At 31.5% G+C, this 16,243-nt stretch overlaps 1 protein-coding gene across 1 annotated transcript in view; it reads left to right on the plus strand.

The window, feature by feature from the left end:
- The window catches only part of SEMA3C (semaphorin 3C), a 153,412-nt gene that overhangs the window by 89,087 nt on the left and 48,082 nt on the right, over positions 1-16,243 (plus strand). Inside the window, exons 6-11 of the mRNA XM_010993372.3 lie at positions 3,078-3,168; positions 7,144-7,263; positions 8,685-8,827; positions 10,030-10,144; positions 12,014-12,083; positions 13,136-13,280. Coding sequence (XP_010991674.1) covers positions 3,078-3,168; positions 7,144-7,263; positions 8,685-8,827; positions 10,030-10,144; positions 12,014-12,083; positions 13,136-13,280 — 684 coding nt within the window. The remainder of the gene's footprint in view (positions 1-3,077; positions 3,169-7,143; positions 7,264-8,684; positions 8,828-10,029; positions 10,145-12,013; positions 12,084-13,135; positions 13,281-16,243) is intronic.

The following is a 16,243-nucleotide window of genomic DNA, read 5'->3' on the forward strand; positions in this document are numbered from 1 at the left end:
AGTAGGCAATTAAATATAAAGTTGCCTATATAAATGTTTGAGTAATTGCTTCATAAGAGTGACTAAATCTCAAGCAAAGTGTAGGTTTAATCATGCAGAGAGAATATAGTGTTCTATAAATTCTATAGAGGGAAGAGTGACTATGACTGAGACTTCTAACTTTAATGGCTAGTTGGAGAAAAAGGGACCTTCGAACAAGACTAAAAGAAACAACAAAAGAAGGAGGGAAAAAAATAAGAGTGTATTGATTCTGGGAATAAAAATAAGTCATTTTAGAAAGATGTAAGTGGACAACAACCTCAAATACCATTGAGAATCCAAGTAAGGCAAGATCTAAAAAAGATAAAAATGAAAAAAAAATTATAGTGTGGATATGTTTTCTAGACAAATAAAAATGTTTAAAAATAAAAAAAAAAGATAAAAATGAAGTACACTATTGTCATTAGGGGTCTTTGTCAAAAAGGGTTTCAATAGAACAATTGAGTTTGGATGCCCAATTGAAATGGATTGAGCAGAAAGTGAGAAGTCAGGAAATGGTGATGAGTGTATGTAGTTCTATAAGAAATGTGATTCTCAAGGAGAGTATTGTATAAGAGCTAAAGGGGTTATTTAAATGATGTTGTGAAGAAGTCAGTTAATAGGATCAAAGAAAGACAAGGGATAATGGAAAGTATATGTTGCCTAAGAAGACTGGATAAGATCTAAAACATTGGTGGAAGGATTGGCCTCAGAGGAAGAGAAATACTTCCTTTCATGTATTAGTGGATATATATGTGTGTGTATATATTTGTTTATATGTTTGGTAATGAGAAATTGAAGATGTCTCATTTAAGGGCTTCACTTTCTCAGCAACATGGTTGTCAATCATATGAGCCGAGAATAAGTTAAGAGATTTGACAATAGTAGCAATGGTTTGAAATGATTAATGGAAGGATCAGTTTACAGAATATCTTTGAAAGGTTGCTGAGCAGTATAGCGGGTTTATTTTAAGTTAGTGAACACAAATCTATACTATGTTGTATATGCCTTCTTGGATCAGCTTTGGCAGAACGCTTAGAAGTTTAGAGGCAAGTGCAGAGAATATAGATAGACATGTCTTTACAGGCTGTGAGTGCAATGAAAAATTACAGATTCAAGGAAATTAATAATTTTGCAAAAATTAAAATTAAAAAGCATGAAATCTAAATTGGTTATTAAAGAAACTCAAGATGAGAGAAGGCTGATGAATTGTAAAATTTAAAGAGAGTTCTTAAGAGGTGAGTTTGAGGAATTCTTGCAGGGTGTTTCAGTTAGTGATTATTCTTCTGGACCACATCCCTTCCTGGTGATGACAAGATGCAGACTGCAACTGAGTGAGCACAAGAATGCTGGGCAACAGAGAGGCAGGTCAGTAGAGAGCAGGTGTTGCCTAAGCAGTCTCCTCGATCCCTGCAGTGCCAGCTGTTGTGTTTTTAATCAAATCTGTGTACATCTCTGGCTACACAACCAGGCTTACTAAATTATATTGTTTTCCTGCAAGCTTACCATTATTAGGCATTATATAAATGATGACCTTTTGGAAAGCAGATGTAGTTAGGAGTCAGGAGACCAAATTTTAATTTTGCTTTTGTTATTATTTAGCTACGTATGATCTTGGGCAAGTCATATTTCCCTCATCTTTAGAATTAATTCATTGAAGAGCATCATTTTGTAGGCCCTTTGCTAGAAGACTGTGATTCTTTTTAAGCTCTATGATTTCTCATTACCTATGGGATTTCTTGTTGATACATCAAACTCAGTATAACAAAAATGAACTAGTTTTGTTTTCTTTAAAGAATCAAAACTTCAGAATCAACCTTGTTTTCTTAATCTTCCTGAACTATATCCAATTTGTAATTGCCAAGATCTGCTGATTTTCACTTTGCAAGTTCTCTTGCATCTTCACTGCTCTTCCCCTAACCACTGAGATCCTGGCATGTCAGATTATACCTGACTCCTGGACTAATACAGTAGAAAACAAATCTGTTTTCTTGAATCCAGCGCCTGCCTTTATAACCACCATTCTCAATTTTTTTAAAGCACAAGATAAGGCTCAATCTTCTTAAAACAATGTTTTGATCGTTTTATTCCATACTGAAGAATATTGAGCCTGCATTTCGCTTAGGTTAATTTTGAAAAGCCTTAGTTTGGTATTTAAGGTCCTCCATCATCTAATGCAGTATACATATGTGATAATTATTTCTTTGAATTTTGATAGTAGCTGTTACAAATTTTATATCCAAAAAAGATAAATATGCCAAATACTCCCTCTCAGTGAGTCTGCTGACCATTATATTTCAGTTTGATCTCACTGCCCCCCAATCCCTGGCTTCCCTAGTCCCATTCATGCTTTATTTTTCTCTAAGTGCTGAGTATCATCTAACATACTCAATATTTTATATATTTAATCTCTTTATTTTCTATATTTATATTCTCTATTATTAGATTATAAATTAAAGGTAAGGATTATTGTCTATTTTGTTTGCTGTATCCCCAATGTTTTGTCAGTGTCTGGTTCATAGTAGATACCCAATAAATTTTTGTTAAATAAATGAATGAGTAAATGAAGCATTTTAATCTGAATTACAAATTATTGTGTTGAATCTAGTATAGTGCTTTATAAAGCAAAATAAGTGGTAACAAAATTTTATATTTAAAAATGGCTTGATTATTTTGGAAGTATTACAATCTTTACACACATTGTTTCCCTGTGGATAATTTCAGTCTTTTAGCCAGTGTCCAACATATCTAGTTCCCGTTTAAAATGATCTTTGATTTCCAAGTGTTTTTTTATTGATGTTGATTTGAGGAGAACTTGTTCGATCAGCTCTACGGAGAGTGTAGTAGGATAAGAACTTGACTTGCTAAGGTTAGGTTGAAATTTACAGATGGTTCTTCATATAGGCCAATAAAGTCTTAATATAGTAAATTTGAAAGGCATCAGAACTGAGTAGAAAGCATATTATTTATGATGATGCTTTGTTATACTAAAGAATAGTTGGTTATCTAAGATAAAGTAATTTATTGTTACTACATTTTCAATTTTATCTATCATAAAGGACCAAGTTTTCATGATTGACTCCAAGTGCGAATCTGGAAAAGGACGCTGCTCTTTCAACCCCAATGTGAACACAGTGTCTGTTATGATCAGTAAGTGGAAAATAAAAGAGGGAGGGGGAAATATAAAGTAAAAAGTAAATTAAAGAAAATAAATTTCATGACATCGTATGCCCATTTTGGATAGTTGCATGGATGATAGTAGACGAGTAAAATAGTAAGAAGAAAGTTGTGAGCTGAGAATGGAAATTCTAATTTCCAAGAATATTCATGATTAAATGATAGCCTGTGTTTTTTCATCTAATGTCATTCTTGTCAACCCTAGAGCAAGTCAACCATTCAAAGAGTAAATATGTATACACATATTAATCAGCATTGTATATGCATACATACGTCAATGTATATTAAAGTAAATTTCGGTGTTTCTTCTAGCTAATTAAGACCCTTCTAGAATATGTCAGACTTAACATTAGTTGACTGTGGGACAGATCTTGGATTTTAGTATGTTGATTATGCGGTAGATGCTTTCCCCTCTGTTTCTCTTTGTATTTCCAGGGATAAAATTACATCATTTGACAATAGAACAGGTGGAAAAATAATTGTTGTGTTCAAAGCACTTTGCTTTGATTCATTTAAAGAGGGAACCCATCTTTCTTTCTCATATCTGGAAAGTAAATTAAGACAAGTACATTCAGCATTGACCGAAAATGTGAGCTTGGAAATTACCCAGTAAATTATTTCCCTGCAGTCATTCAAATTGTTCAGAGAGGAGATGAAAGTATATCATTAGGGCATAAAATTAGAAAGGTTTGAAATTTCAAGATATCCAATTAAATCTGATTTAGGGTATTTTCAGATAAGTTTCTAAATATTATTTAATAGAAGCAGTGTTTCAAAAAATCTTTTATTCACTAGGAAGGAAATTTTATTCACCTTTAGAAACTGTATGATATATATACTACTACTTAAATATATAAAGTTCTTACTTATTTCAAGTTAAATGCTATAAAAATAAACTTAAATATTCAAAATTAGTGTTGACACTAATACTGAGTTTTATCTCATCAAATACTGTTTAGAACAAAAAAGGGTTAGAACAAAGCATCATAAGTTTTCCTGTTAAATGATAACTCATGTAATTATTCTGCCCTTAGAGAACTGGATTCATTTACAAAATGAAAGTGGTTATTGGCCTTCATTTTTCAAGGACCTGAGACTTCAATTCCTAGACTCATGTTCTTATACTACCTTTTAATATTTTGATTAACATTATAATTTTTACTATCAAAGAAAATCATTAAACAGATTGCTTAAAACCTGAAACTAAAAAAAAGCAGGAAACATTATAAGCTTGCGCTTATTTTATTTTGTTGTGTTGATTATCCCTCTAAAGTTATCTCCAATATTGCCTCCCATAATGCACAGTACCTGTGTGTAGTCATCTCACTTTGCCATTTGGTGCTTTATCATTTCTGTTCAGTTGTGCAATGCACTGCATAACACAGACTGGTTAAAATATTTCTCTCTGTTAAAGTGCCAAGAAACACTGAGCATTAGAAGAATTTCAAATTTCATAATATAGTTGTGCCATCTAACCCAACCCACAAGTTTAGTATTATTTTACTATTTTTAGTCATTGCTGTAGCACAACAAAGTCAAATGATATCTCTTAAAGAACCTAAAGGTTTTTGTTTGTTTTTTTTATTTGTTTGTTTGTTTATTTTTTGGTTAGTGGAAGTACAATTGAAAAGCAAAATAGTTTTTGATTAAAATTTAAAAGGTGCAAGTTTATCGTTGCATAAACCCTACAATGAAATTCTGGAAAAAAATAATTCTACTCTCAAACAAAATTATTCCCAAAGTGACATTAATTAAATATTTCTTACACAAAATAAAGTAGAAACTTTATTATTCTTAACTTACTGTTAAAATTGCTGAGAATTTAAGACAGGAAATGAAACCAATTGGCCACCTAACCCTTTAGTAATGTTTAAGACATAACTAATAAGGAGGTAGGCAGTAGGATTAGAATCATCCCTCTTCACTGTAAAACATGCTCTGAGTGGTTTGTTTGTTTGTTTGTTTTTTGGTGGTTGTTTCTTTCCTAGAAACAGATATGATAATTGACAGCTGTGCAAATCAATCTATTGAATAGCAGGAATTTATAACCCACTCTTTTGGGCATAATTTGGTATAACAAAGCTGAAATAATTCATTACAGAGATCTCAATCTAACAACCTACAGAATACTTTTGTATTTATCTACAAGATACTTGTGTAGATACTTCACAAAAGTGTAAAAAAGCTAATTTGCTCAAAATGCTTTCATTTTTGTTTTTGTTACATCCTTATAATCTATTCCCATGGACTTCAGAACCTAGTAGGAAGCAGAACTGGGCGACACAATGCCTGAAATACCTACTTGCTTGCTAACTGTTAGGGGTGCAGTTTGTGACCGGGTGAGCATATATTAAAAACATTCCATTCTCCATTCTATCCTAGGCCAGCTGGTTTTGTTTATTACTATACAGGGAGCTTAGCGTGCTTCAGAATATTCCAGTCCTACCAAAATGGCCACAACCTGAAGGTAGCCAAGGGAGGAATTCTAGAACATCAGTCAGAGAACACAGTTGCATGGTGGTTCAATGAGCCAAACCTGATACATTTTATTACTTTTTAAATAGATATTTAACTACTATTTTATATTCAAGGATCATATGTACCAATTCAATGATTACTCTCCTTATTGGAATAAAAAGTATTGTCAATCTTAACAGATAAGCAAAATGTCTAATGTTTTGCATATGTAGATTGAAATATCTGATTTTTGTCATTAATAATGATCATTTAAATTAATTTTAAAATTTCTTTCTTGTCTTTCAGTTTTATTTTTATGGGTTAATATGTTAAGCCATATATGGTTTATTCTCATCATCTTATATTATTAACATAATGGTAACATGTTCTGTGTTGCAGTTAAAAAGTATTACTTTGTTTACCTTACAGAAACCATTGGGTGCTAAAGATCAAAACGTATACCTTTAATAGATGAAGTCATTTTATCATTAATAATATTTTGACAATTGGATGTGGCCTCCATTTCATGAAATAATAATAATAACAACAACAACAACTATTATTTTCAATCCAGTTAGTAAAATCATAGAGTTTTTGATATGTGTTGAGAACCTTTGATCACAATCTAGTTCCCTTAGACAATTGAGATTCAGGGTGCTAAGTGACTTAGCCCTAATTCCCAGCTTGTTAATTCCTACCAAAATTAGAAATCAGGTTCTCTGATTCTAACTTTATCTTTTATTTATTTAAAAAGTAGCAATTAATTAAGCTATTTTGTTATTTTTTTACCTATATCATTCGTGCCATTTCCGATATACACTCTATAAACATGGATATTTAGTATAATTAAGTACAGGCAGAGGAATTTTTATTTCTATATAGAAAAAAGTTTCTTTTGTCATCATACAGGCAATAATGAGACCAGATTAAACTTTACCCAGTTTTCTTATTCAGTGGACAATGGAAATCAGTTAACAACTATAAACATTCTGTAATATATGTAGTGATCTAATAATCAGATTCTCCTCCATTTTTTCTAATTGAACTACAGTTGATTTACAATATTGTATTAGTTTCAGGTATACAGCAAAGTGATTCAGTTATACAAATATATATATTCTTTTTTAGATTCTTTTCTATGGGGTAGGCATTATAAGATACTGAATATAGTTCCCTGTGGTATACAGTAAATCTTTCTTTATTTTATGTATAGTGGTGTGTATTTGTTAATCCTATACTCCTAATCTATTCTTCCTCCTTTTCCCGTTTGGTAACCATAAGTTTGTATTCTGTGTCTGTGAGTCTGTTTCTGTTTTGTAAATAAGCTTATTTGTATTATTTTTTAGATTCCACATGTAAGTAATATAAAACATTTGTCCTTCTCTGATTTACTTCACTTAGTATGCTAATCTCTAAAAATACTTAATTTTAAAAATAACCTTTAAAACTTTTAGAATTTTCTTTTATTTGGTGATATTTTGTTTTTCATAGATGAGGAGCTTTTCTCTGGAATGTATATAGATTTTATGGGGACAGATGCAGCTATTTTTCGAAGTTTAACTAAGAGGAATGCGGTCAGAACTGATCAACACAATTCCAAATGGCTAAGTGGTATGGTTTACACATTTTTTGATAATGACACTTTAAACTAATTTGTTTAATTCCATAATTAAAATTACATTAAAATGGTTTAAAAGTTAAAATAGCATGCTATGGTATAATAATTCTGTACTCTGTGATTTACAATGTTTATGATAAATAATTGAAATGATCCAAAGTTCATATTCTAACTCTTTATTAACAATCATTATAACAATCATTATATTCATAGATATACGAATAAATAAAAATTACAGTAATATGCAACATACATCCCTGTACACAGGATGTACAGTTGTTTAGTTGTAACACATTACAATTAAATGTTATTCATTCATTTGGTCTACTTGTATATTTTGCTAATGCCAAGTCTAATATTTTCCTAAATTTATGACAGTTAGATATAATGAATAGAGTATATTTAGGAACTTCTATTTGTTTTATACTTAAATTATGACATTGTAAAACTGGCATATATTAATTTTTCATAACTTGACTAATACTTAATAGAAATCATAGGTGTGACAATTTTATGGTGATCAGTGTTCAACTGTTTCCAATTTTGAAAGTCACATGGAATTCACATTATGAAAAGTGCTCATTTGACTTCAATGTGCAGTTCCAATCAGTTGCTGTTGTTTAGAGGAGAAAGAAACCACTAAGATCTTTGTCATTTCACCCTGGGGAAAATTTCTAGCCGACCTTAAATTTGGCAATTCACTTAACATTGTGCAGTTAAGCATGAATCACCACAGTTAAGCATCTTATTTCACTGATAGACCAGAGTAAGAAAGCATTGATTGTCCATTTATTTCTTCAAATTATTCCTCCAGTACATCTGGAAATAGAGCATTTGAAAGTTGTTTTGTTCTTGAAATAAGGAATCTTTCTATGTCTTCAGATGACTGCATTTTTTTTCCCCTGAGAAGTTTCCTCTTCATTTCATATGCTGTATTTTAAGAAAAATGTGTTTTTCGAATCTTGGACTCCTGACTCCTTAATCTGCTTCAGTGATTTTGAGTTTATATGCAGTAGATTGAAAACCACTCTTTTAGAAACAGACTTTTTTTCTATAAAACGACCATCAGATCCCATGGGAAATAACTGGTAGAAAAGCTTTTCAATTGTTTAAAACTCATCAGTGTACAAAGAAGCTTTGCATTTACTGTATTTCCAGAATGTTCTGCAGACGGGAAAATGGTTTAAGCTATTATATTATAGCTATACTTTGTGGCATTTGACATTCCAGATGTGGTATATTGAGTGAGAACAATTACTGCTTTTAGACTTCTTGCCTATGAATATTGAATTGTTCCTCTGTACCAAAGATGGAGAAGGCATGTGCCTGTGGTCTACCTGGATGGAGAGTAGATGGATTTTCATCATGAGTGTAGGTACACACACATATATATAGTCTTTGTGTTTTATTCCAGAACCCATGTTTGTGGATGCACATGTCATCCCAGATGGCACTGATCCAAATGATGCTAAGGTATACTTCTTCTTCAAAGAAAAACTGACTGACAATAGCAGAAGCACAAAACATATTCATTCCATGATTGCTAGAATATGTCCTGTAAGTATTAATCTTCTAATCTGAAGAAAGACTAAGAAATTCAAATTATATTAACATGTTTTCTTTTTCCCATAGTTTATCTTCCTACTTTTATCATCTACTGTTACAAATTAATAAAATATTGAAAGGAAGCATTTTAATGTAATATTTATTCATATCAGTCATATGAGATAAACACTATTTCAGCAAAAAAATTTAATTCAAGGAAGTATTTTGGTTATGGATTTATACAAGTAAATAGTTTTGATTAATTTTTGCTTTTCCATTCAGTACATTAGTATTAAAAACAAATAGCTAAATTGTATATTATAGAAAGAAACAGAATGATTCTTGTGAATAAAATACAGCAAAACATCAGTAAAAGACAATTACTGAGAAACTGTCTACAGTGAAAGGTAAATGGTTTTTAGTAAAGTACAGTTCTAATTACAAATAGCAGTCAAAATGTTATTGTGCATCAACAGTAAGTATACATAGCAACTCAATAAAACTCATGATATCTTCTGAAATAAGAGTTTCACAGGCTTGTCTTGACTAATTTATGATTACCATCTTTTATGCTAAAGTATTTCTCAGAACATTTAGTTTTTAAAATAGTCTATTTTTAAATATCAAAATATTCCATTGATTATGGAGATCATCTGCTTTTCAGTCATCTGGAACAAGGCAGTAAAGCCAGAGGATGAGGTGAACAGCTTCAGGGTGTGCAGAAAAAGATATCATCAGTAGAGATAACTTGTGAATGATTCAAATACCATTTTCCCTGCCCTGACCAGATGTATATACAGCATCTGATTAGAAATACTAAGGATTAAATGACAATGCAGAGAATATGAAGGAGAGCAAATGGAACTATTGTGGCAATGAGTTATGAAGAAACGGCAAATTAAATTACGTATTTTCTCCATAATAACTTACTCATATTTTCATAAATTTGGAAAGCTTTGGGCTTGTTTTTATTATATTCATTTTCGATACATTTTCAATTGATGCCATGCAATAGGAGAATAGCAGTATACTAAAGCTATTTTTTAAAATACTGTAGATCTTAGCTGTTCCTCCTTATTGATTTGCAAATGTGGTTAACATTTCCATCCTTCAGATTATAACGAATCTCCAAGTAATAAGAATCTAAGTTAGAATTTTTATACACTTCAACATTTATTTAAGCAATCTGAAATATGTTTACAAAATGGTTTCAGAATGACACTGGTGGACTACGTAGCCTTGTCAACAAGTGGACTACCTTCTTAAAAGCAAGGCTGGTGTGCTCAGTGACTGATGAAGATGGCCCAGAAACACACTTTGATGAATTAGGTACATAAATGTGAGATGGAAAAATGTTTTTGAAATAGAGTTTGTAAAGTTTATGTATTTTAATAAACTCTCAAAAAAGGACGTATTTTCCATGAGTGCTTTCAGCATAAATAATGTGCTAATTTGAATTGATGATTTGGATACTGTTCATAAATTTCCTGAAGTATTTTTTAAATCTGTTTTGCCCCTGAGTGCACCACTGAAACATTTAGTTCTTTGAATTCACCATGATGCATGAATCAGTGTGTTTTGTGTATATACGTGTGTGTGTGTGACAGAGAGCGAAAGACAGAAGTACTTAAATAATTTATATATAAGTAATGATATGTTTGTGCTTTCCTAAAATGGATGTGTATTTCATATATATTTAAATTCTGATATTCTAATTTAAAGTCAGTTTGTTTTTGCATTTTTACTGCAGTTAATGGATGAAATTGAGGTTAGATGGAAAAGTGTCAGAGTATAAATTAAACTTGTGCTCCAATTTTAGATCTTGGTGACCCTGAGACTAAATATTCTCAGCATGTGTGACATGAGGAGGGAGGTTATACTTTCCAGGTCAAATAAGAACTGACAATCTGATTCCTTTCTACCAAGAAGCAGGTCTCTTTTTAATCAGAATAACTCATAGTATCTTGTGTACTAAGTGCCATTAGAAATGACTTTTATTTTGATTCAGTCCATTAAAATATAAAATGCTGGTTATTCTCAGATATTGAGGCAGGTTATGAGGTAAGCAATAAGAAGGTATTATAATATGGAAAAATTCACTGCTTCTAGCCATTATAAAAACTGAAATAAACTGTTGGTCTCCTCAAAAGCAGTTATGTTGATCATAGAAACAGAAGCTTCTGTTTCAGCTTTTCTAGAAAAGAAGTTCTAAGTATGATTTCATGTTATATCCTAGTCAATCATTATTTCCCCCCAAATTCTTTGCAAGTATGTTTATGTTTCAGTAACTTAGAATGTTTGTCTTTCCTGTTTTTAGGGAGAGCTAGACAGTACCAGCCTTTATTCACATATGGAAAGACTAATGGTTGTTAATTTATTGCTTAAGAGATCCTAAGTTTATTGTGAATAAAAAAAATACATCTTTCTTTGTGTTGGTCAGCAGGAATCTTATTTGCAAAAAGATTGCTAAATCCAGACCTTTCTTGTAATCATAACAATTAGTTATTAATTGGGATTTCCTATCAGAAATCTACTAATTCCAGGTTGTTATGTACTACTGTACTTTACAATCTTTACTTTTGCCTTTGCCTTAATGTATTTTAAAATTCTTGTTTTTAAGGAAATTATTGATTAAATAAAAATATCACTAGTAATTTTGACTGTAAGCCAAAAAATTCTTATTTTATATAAAGAAGAAAAGTCATTGTGAAAAAGTTGTCTTCCATGTTCCAAATTCTAGCCCTAGCTTAAAAACAAATTAAGATTTGTAATACTTTTTAAGTTAAAAAAGTAGTATATTATCACTAAAGAATATTTAGAAAATTCAGGAAAAAAGAAGAAACAGGAAAGTTCCTGTAGCTCTGTTAACCTGAAGCACTCACTGGTAATATTGTATTGTGATGTATAGTTTTAAGGTTTACATGATTCTATTCATGTTATATACCATTGTGTCTTTTCTACTTAGCATTGTTTCATTAGCATGGTTTCCATGAGGTTATAATCTTCATAATTCCTTTTAGTGTTTTTATAACATTTTATTTAATTTACTGTACCATGTGCCTATCATTTAGTTGTTTTCAAATTGTAGTGATGCTGCAAGAATATCTGTCTGAATAATACTTTTCATAATTGAAATTATTTTCTTAGGGTAAATTTTTTAAATATTTGGAACTTTAAAAGAATATTTCCCTTTTATAGAGGATGTGTTTCTGCTGGAAACTGATAACCCAAGGACAACACTAGTGTATGGCATTTTTACAACATCAAGGTAATTATTAAACAATTGCACTATATGAGTTAAACAATAAATTTTATTGAGTAATAGTAATTATTATAAAAACATTCTTTTAACTCTTTAATTTTACGTAATACTTAGGATGTAACCTTCTCATTTTATTACTTTTGCCTTATTACCAAAATATATTTAAGCTGAACTAACACTTTCAAAATAGTTTTAAAATGATTATATGCTATTTTTCTCAAAGAAAAGAAAACATTAATTACAATGCAGGAATAATGTCTATAAGTTATATTGTTTTAAGGAAATAATTTGAAGACTCATGATGCAAATAACACTTGGCATTTCTATTAAAATAATTTTTACCTCAGGCGCAACCTGAGTAATGACTAGAAGTTAGCAACACACTGAACCAGTTTTCATGTTCCATATGACAGTATTTCATATATCTGAAAATAGCTTTAATAATCAGTCCTGCCTAGTGACAATGGAAATGTTTTTCAGTAAGGATTCGAACAAATTTTATTCACTAAAGATATTTTAATGAATCTCTTTTGGACCCTATTGTCTTTTCTGTGACTAACAGGGAAAGTTTACAACAACTTCTCTAACTGCTGTTTAGGACAACATTGTAAGAACATCGTCACATTAAAATTATCTTAAGATAAAGAGATACAGTGTTCTCTTATTAGTGAGATTTATTTCAGTGAGTTAATTATGATAAGTTGTATTGACAGTGATTTAAAATATAAATTCATATGTTTTAGTAAATCATCAATTCTTTTTTTGTTGCTTAGATAAACTAGTTAGAAATTTCTTTGGTTTTTCCTTTATTTTGGAAACATTGAGAACTTTTCTATGACTTATTGTCTACTACCTCCATGGATGAACTAAATATTTTACTGCTTTTTATGTCAATGGTATATTTCAAAACAATAGAAATTTTCAGTTTTACACAGTGTACCGTAACATTCAAATTTTCCATGATGAATTACATCTTTTAATCACAAATTTTGACATTTTTTAAAAATTATATTTAAATTAAAAAATAAGAAAATTAACATTTTTGTTTTCTTTTATAGCTCAGTTTTTAAAGGATCAGCAGTGTGTGTGTATCATTTGTCTGATATACAGACTGTGTTTAATGGACCTTTTGCCCACAAAGAAGGGCCCAATCATCAGCTGATTTCTTACCAGGGTAGAATTCCGTATCCTCGCCCTGGAACTGTAAGTATCCAGGAAACTTTTTTGTTATTTTACTTTTTTAAAAAATATAATTTACTAAGAAATGAGTATCATGTTGATGTTTATTGTATACAAACAACCATACACCTACTGGTATACTCGTTACAGTTTTTCAGCTCACAGATTCTTAGATTTTGGATTTTATAGGTATGTTATATATGTTATAACACTCTCTGCAGTTTTTTCCTAAGTACTACTGATTTCTCAAAGAGATAAAATGGCATGTGTGAGCAAATAATTACAATGAAAGTGATGTTTTAAATCAAATAAAATATTTTAAAGTTTTGAGGCATACAAATATGACTATGTCATGCAACATTGTGCTATATAGGAGTACACTGAACACTAACTTTTATAGCTGAAGTTACATACAGTGCACTGGCAAATTGGAACTAAGTTTTTCTAGGACTACAGTGATCACAGTCCTAGTATTTGTCTTTCATTTGGCCCATAATAAAGATGCATTGCATTCTAGAACACTGATTATTTTATGTCTCTGTAAAATGTCGTACAGCACACCTTTGAGAGATGTTACACAATTGATTTTCTTATATCCATGCATTTCATAAAATAAGATTATATTTATAAAATGGGGTGGATGTAAGTAAAGAAGAATGATTTTATAGAAAAAAAATCGAAGGATAGCTATTAAAATGATACTTACTTAAATAAAATGCTTTTCCTTTTTATTTGAATATAAAATTCCCTTTGCAAATATGTTTTCAAACATTCATCCCACATAAGTTTTACTGATTGTTGACTCACTTTATTTTTGTGTTATTAGAGTTTATTTGCAATGTATTATTTACTTCTTTGTTTTATCATCATCTTAAATTATACTGCTGCCAGTTTTTTTAAAAAATAAGAAAAATAGTGTGATAAGCCTATAAAGAATATGTTTATCCAAAATTAAAAGGGCTCAGATTTGGTTCCCTGGCTAGGAAGCTCAAAGATTAATCATTGATGTGTATTTTTATTAGAATAATTAACTTTTAATTAACTTTGGAAAGATGATCAGAATTGCTACTTACCCATGAAAGAATTGTTTTAAAAAGCCATAGTTAATCATGGCTGGCAACAAAGTCTTACCATAGAATTCACAATCTCCTTTCAAATGATCCTTCTTTGATGCTTATAGCTCAACAGAAGGGAGCAGAAACATTTGATTATTTGGTATCACACAAGGAAAAGAAATCAACAGATACATCCTTCTTAGGGCACCTCAAGTTGGGGTGTGTTGGATACAAAGCAGGGATTACATAAGAGAAAGCAAAACACAGAGGAAGCTGAGCAACTTTCAAATTCCCTTGTAAGTCGAGACTCTCATTATTTCATTCAGTGTAGTTCATGTATTTCCAGATGATTCACTTATGATGTCTCCCAAAGATAAGTCGTATTTTTGAGGACTACTTGGTCTTTGAATTTGACCAAGTCATTTCTTCATCTTAGATCAGAAAATTAAGAGGTGATTGTGATTGCATGTACTTTCAGCAGTTATTCTTTTGAACAAAATATACATGGGTTTAGTAAAGGAGCAATTGACTTGTAAACTCAGTAAAATTTCATCTCCCCCTAAACAAAACTGTAAGAAAACCCCCCCTCAGATATAGATAGAAGAGAGCCACACCAATCTGGGTTCAAGGCCTCGGAGCCCTGAGTGTGTGCTCTGTGTGTGCTGGAGCCAGCTTGTACCTATCTGGCAAGAACAGATTCTGTGCACCTCCTCTCAATTAAGGACATCACAGTAGCAATTTGAAATCAGCCAGGGTGGGAGTACTTACATCATGGAAATTGGCAGATATTACAGATCAGGGTTTTGTTTTGTTTTCTTTTTTTCCCCCTAGAGAAAAGTGCCCTCCCTGGTCCCACCGTGCCTCCTAAGGCTCTTTAACCAAATGGCAACCCAAAAGGGCTGTGAGAATCAATGAGAAACCCACTCATGTCGAATAACAATTATCCTACGTAAAATGTGGAAATAGATAAACCCGTTTTAGTAGAACAAAATAAACTAATACTATATTAGAAAATTCTGCTAACAGTCCCATTTTTTCACTATTTCTGAGTTCCTAAAAATAAGAATTTTTTACTGTTCCAAAGTAGTGTGCAATAAGCCAGGGCTTAGTGACACACATCTGGAGAAGACTCTGTGAAAAAAGGGAGTGAGCAGTCAGTAATTGAGACATGTTTCTATAATGTGGTTTCTTACATCTGGTGCTGAGACCAGAACAACTTCTTTAAATTAAAAAAAAAAAGAATTGTCAGATGAGAGAATAAAAGTGGCTGGGTGGAGGAATAACCTCTGGAACTACTCCTGGAAAAGCACACCTCCCTGAAGATTTGGTCCCTCCACCCTTCACTGAGCAAAGCACTATGAAGTCAGCTCTCTGACTCAGAGTAGCCAGTATCTATCTGTCTCTTCTCTGGGCTTCTAGGGTTTAATATCCTACTAATGTAGCCAGAAGACCTACAACCAAGTGACCCAAAGCATTCCTTTTGCTCTAGGGTTAAGAATTTTGCCTCTGAAGTCTTCCCAATGTAGGATCAACAGTAATTGCCATACTTTATTTCCCTGCACAGTAGTCCAGTTGCCAGGTTAACCTCATAAATATGTGACTGGATTCTTAAAGAAATGACATTGGCAGAAATCCTATACCCTCATTCTAATGTTTTCTATAGGTGCTTCTTTTAAAGCAGAGTTGATAGCTGTGTTAGCAAACTGCCCCACCTAGCAAGCCCATGTCAGTAGGAAGAAGCCTGCCAATTGTGTCACAATGTTTTTCCATCAGTAATACAAGTTTGTGGAAGAAACAAGACCCCTTTGGTATGTTGCAAAGGGCAGCCAAAGACTGCAGATTCTCTCTGTGTCTGAGCTAACATATTACATTATTCTATTGCAAGTTGTATAAAGCTTCTGTAGAAGATTGTGTTTGCTTATACTATCCTGT

This window comes from Camelus dromedarius, chromosome 7 (assembly GCF_036321535.1).
Source record: "Camelus dromedarius isolate mCamDro1 chromosome 7, mCamDro1.pat, whole genome shotgun sequence".
NCBI lineage: Eukaryota > Metazoa > Chordata > Mammalia > Artiodactyla > Camelidae > Camelus > Camelus dromedarius.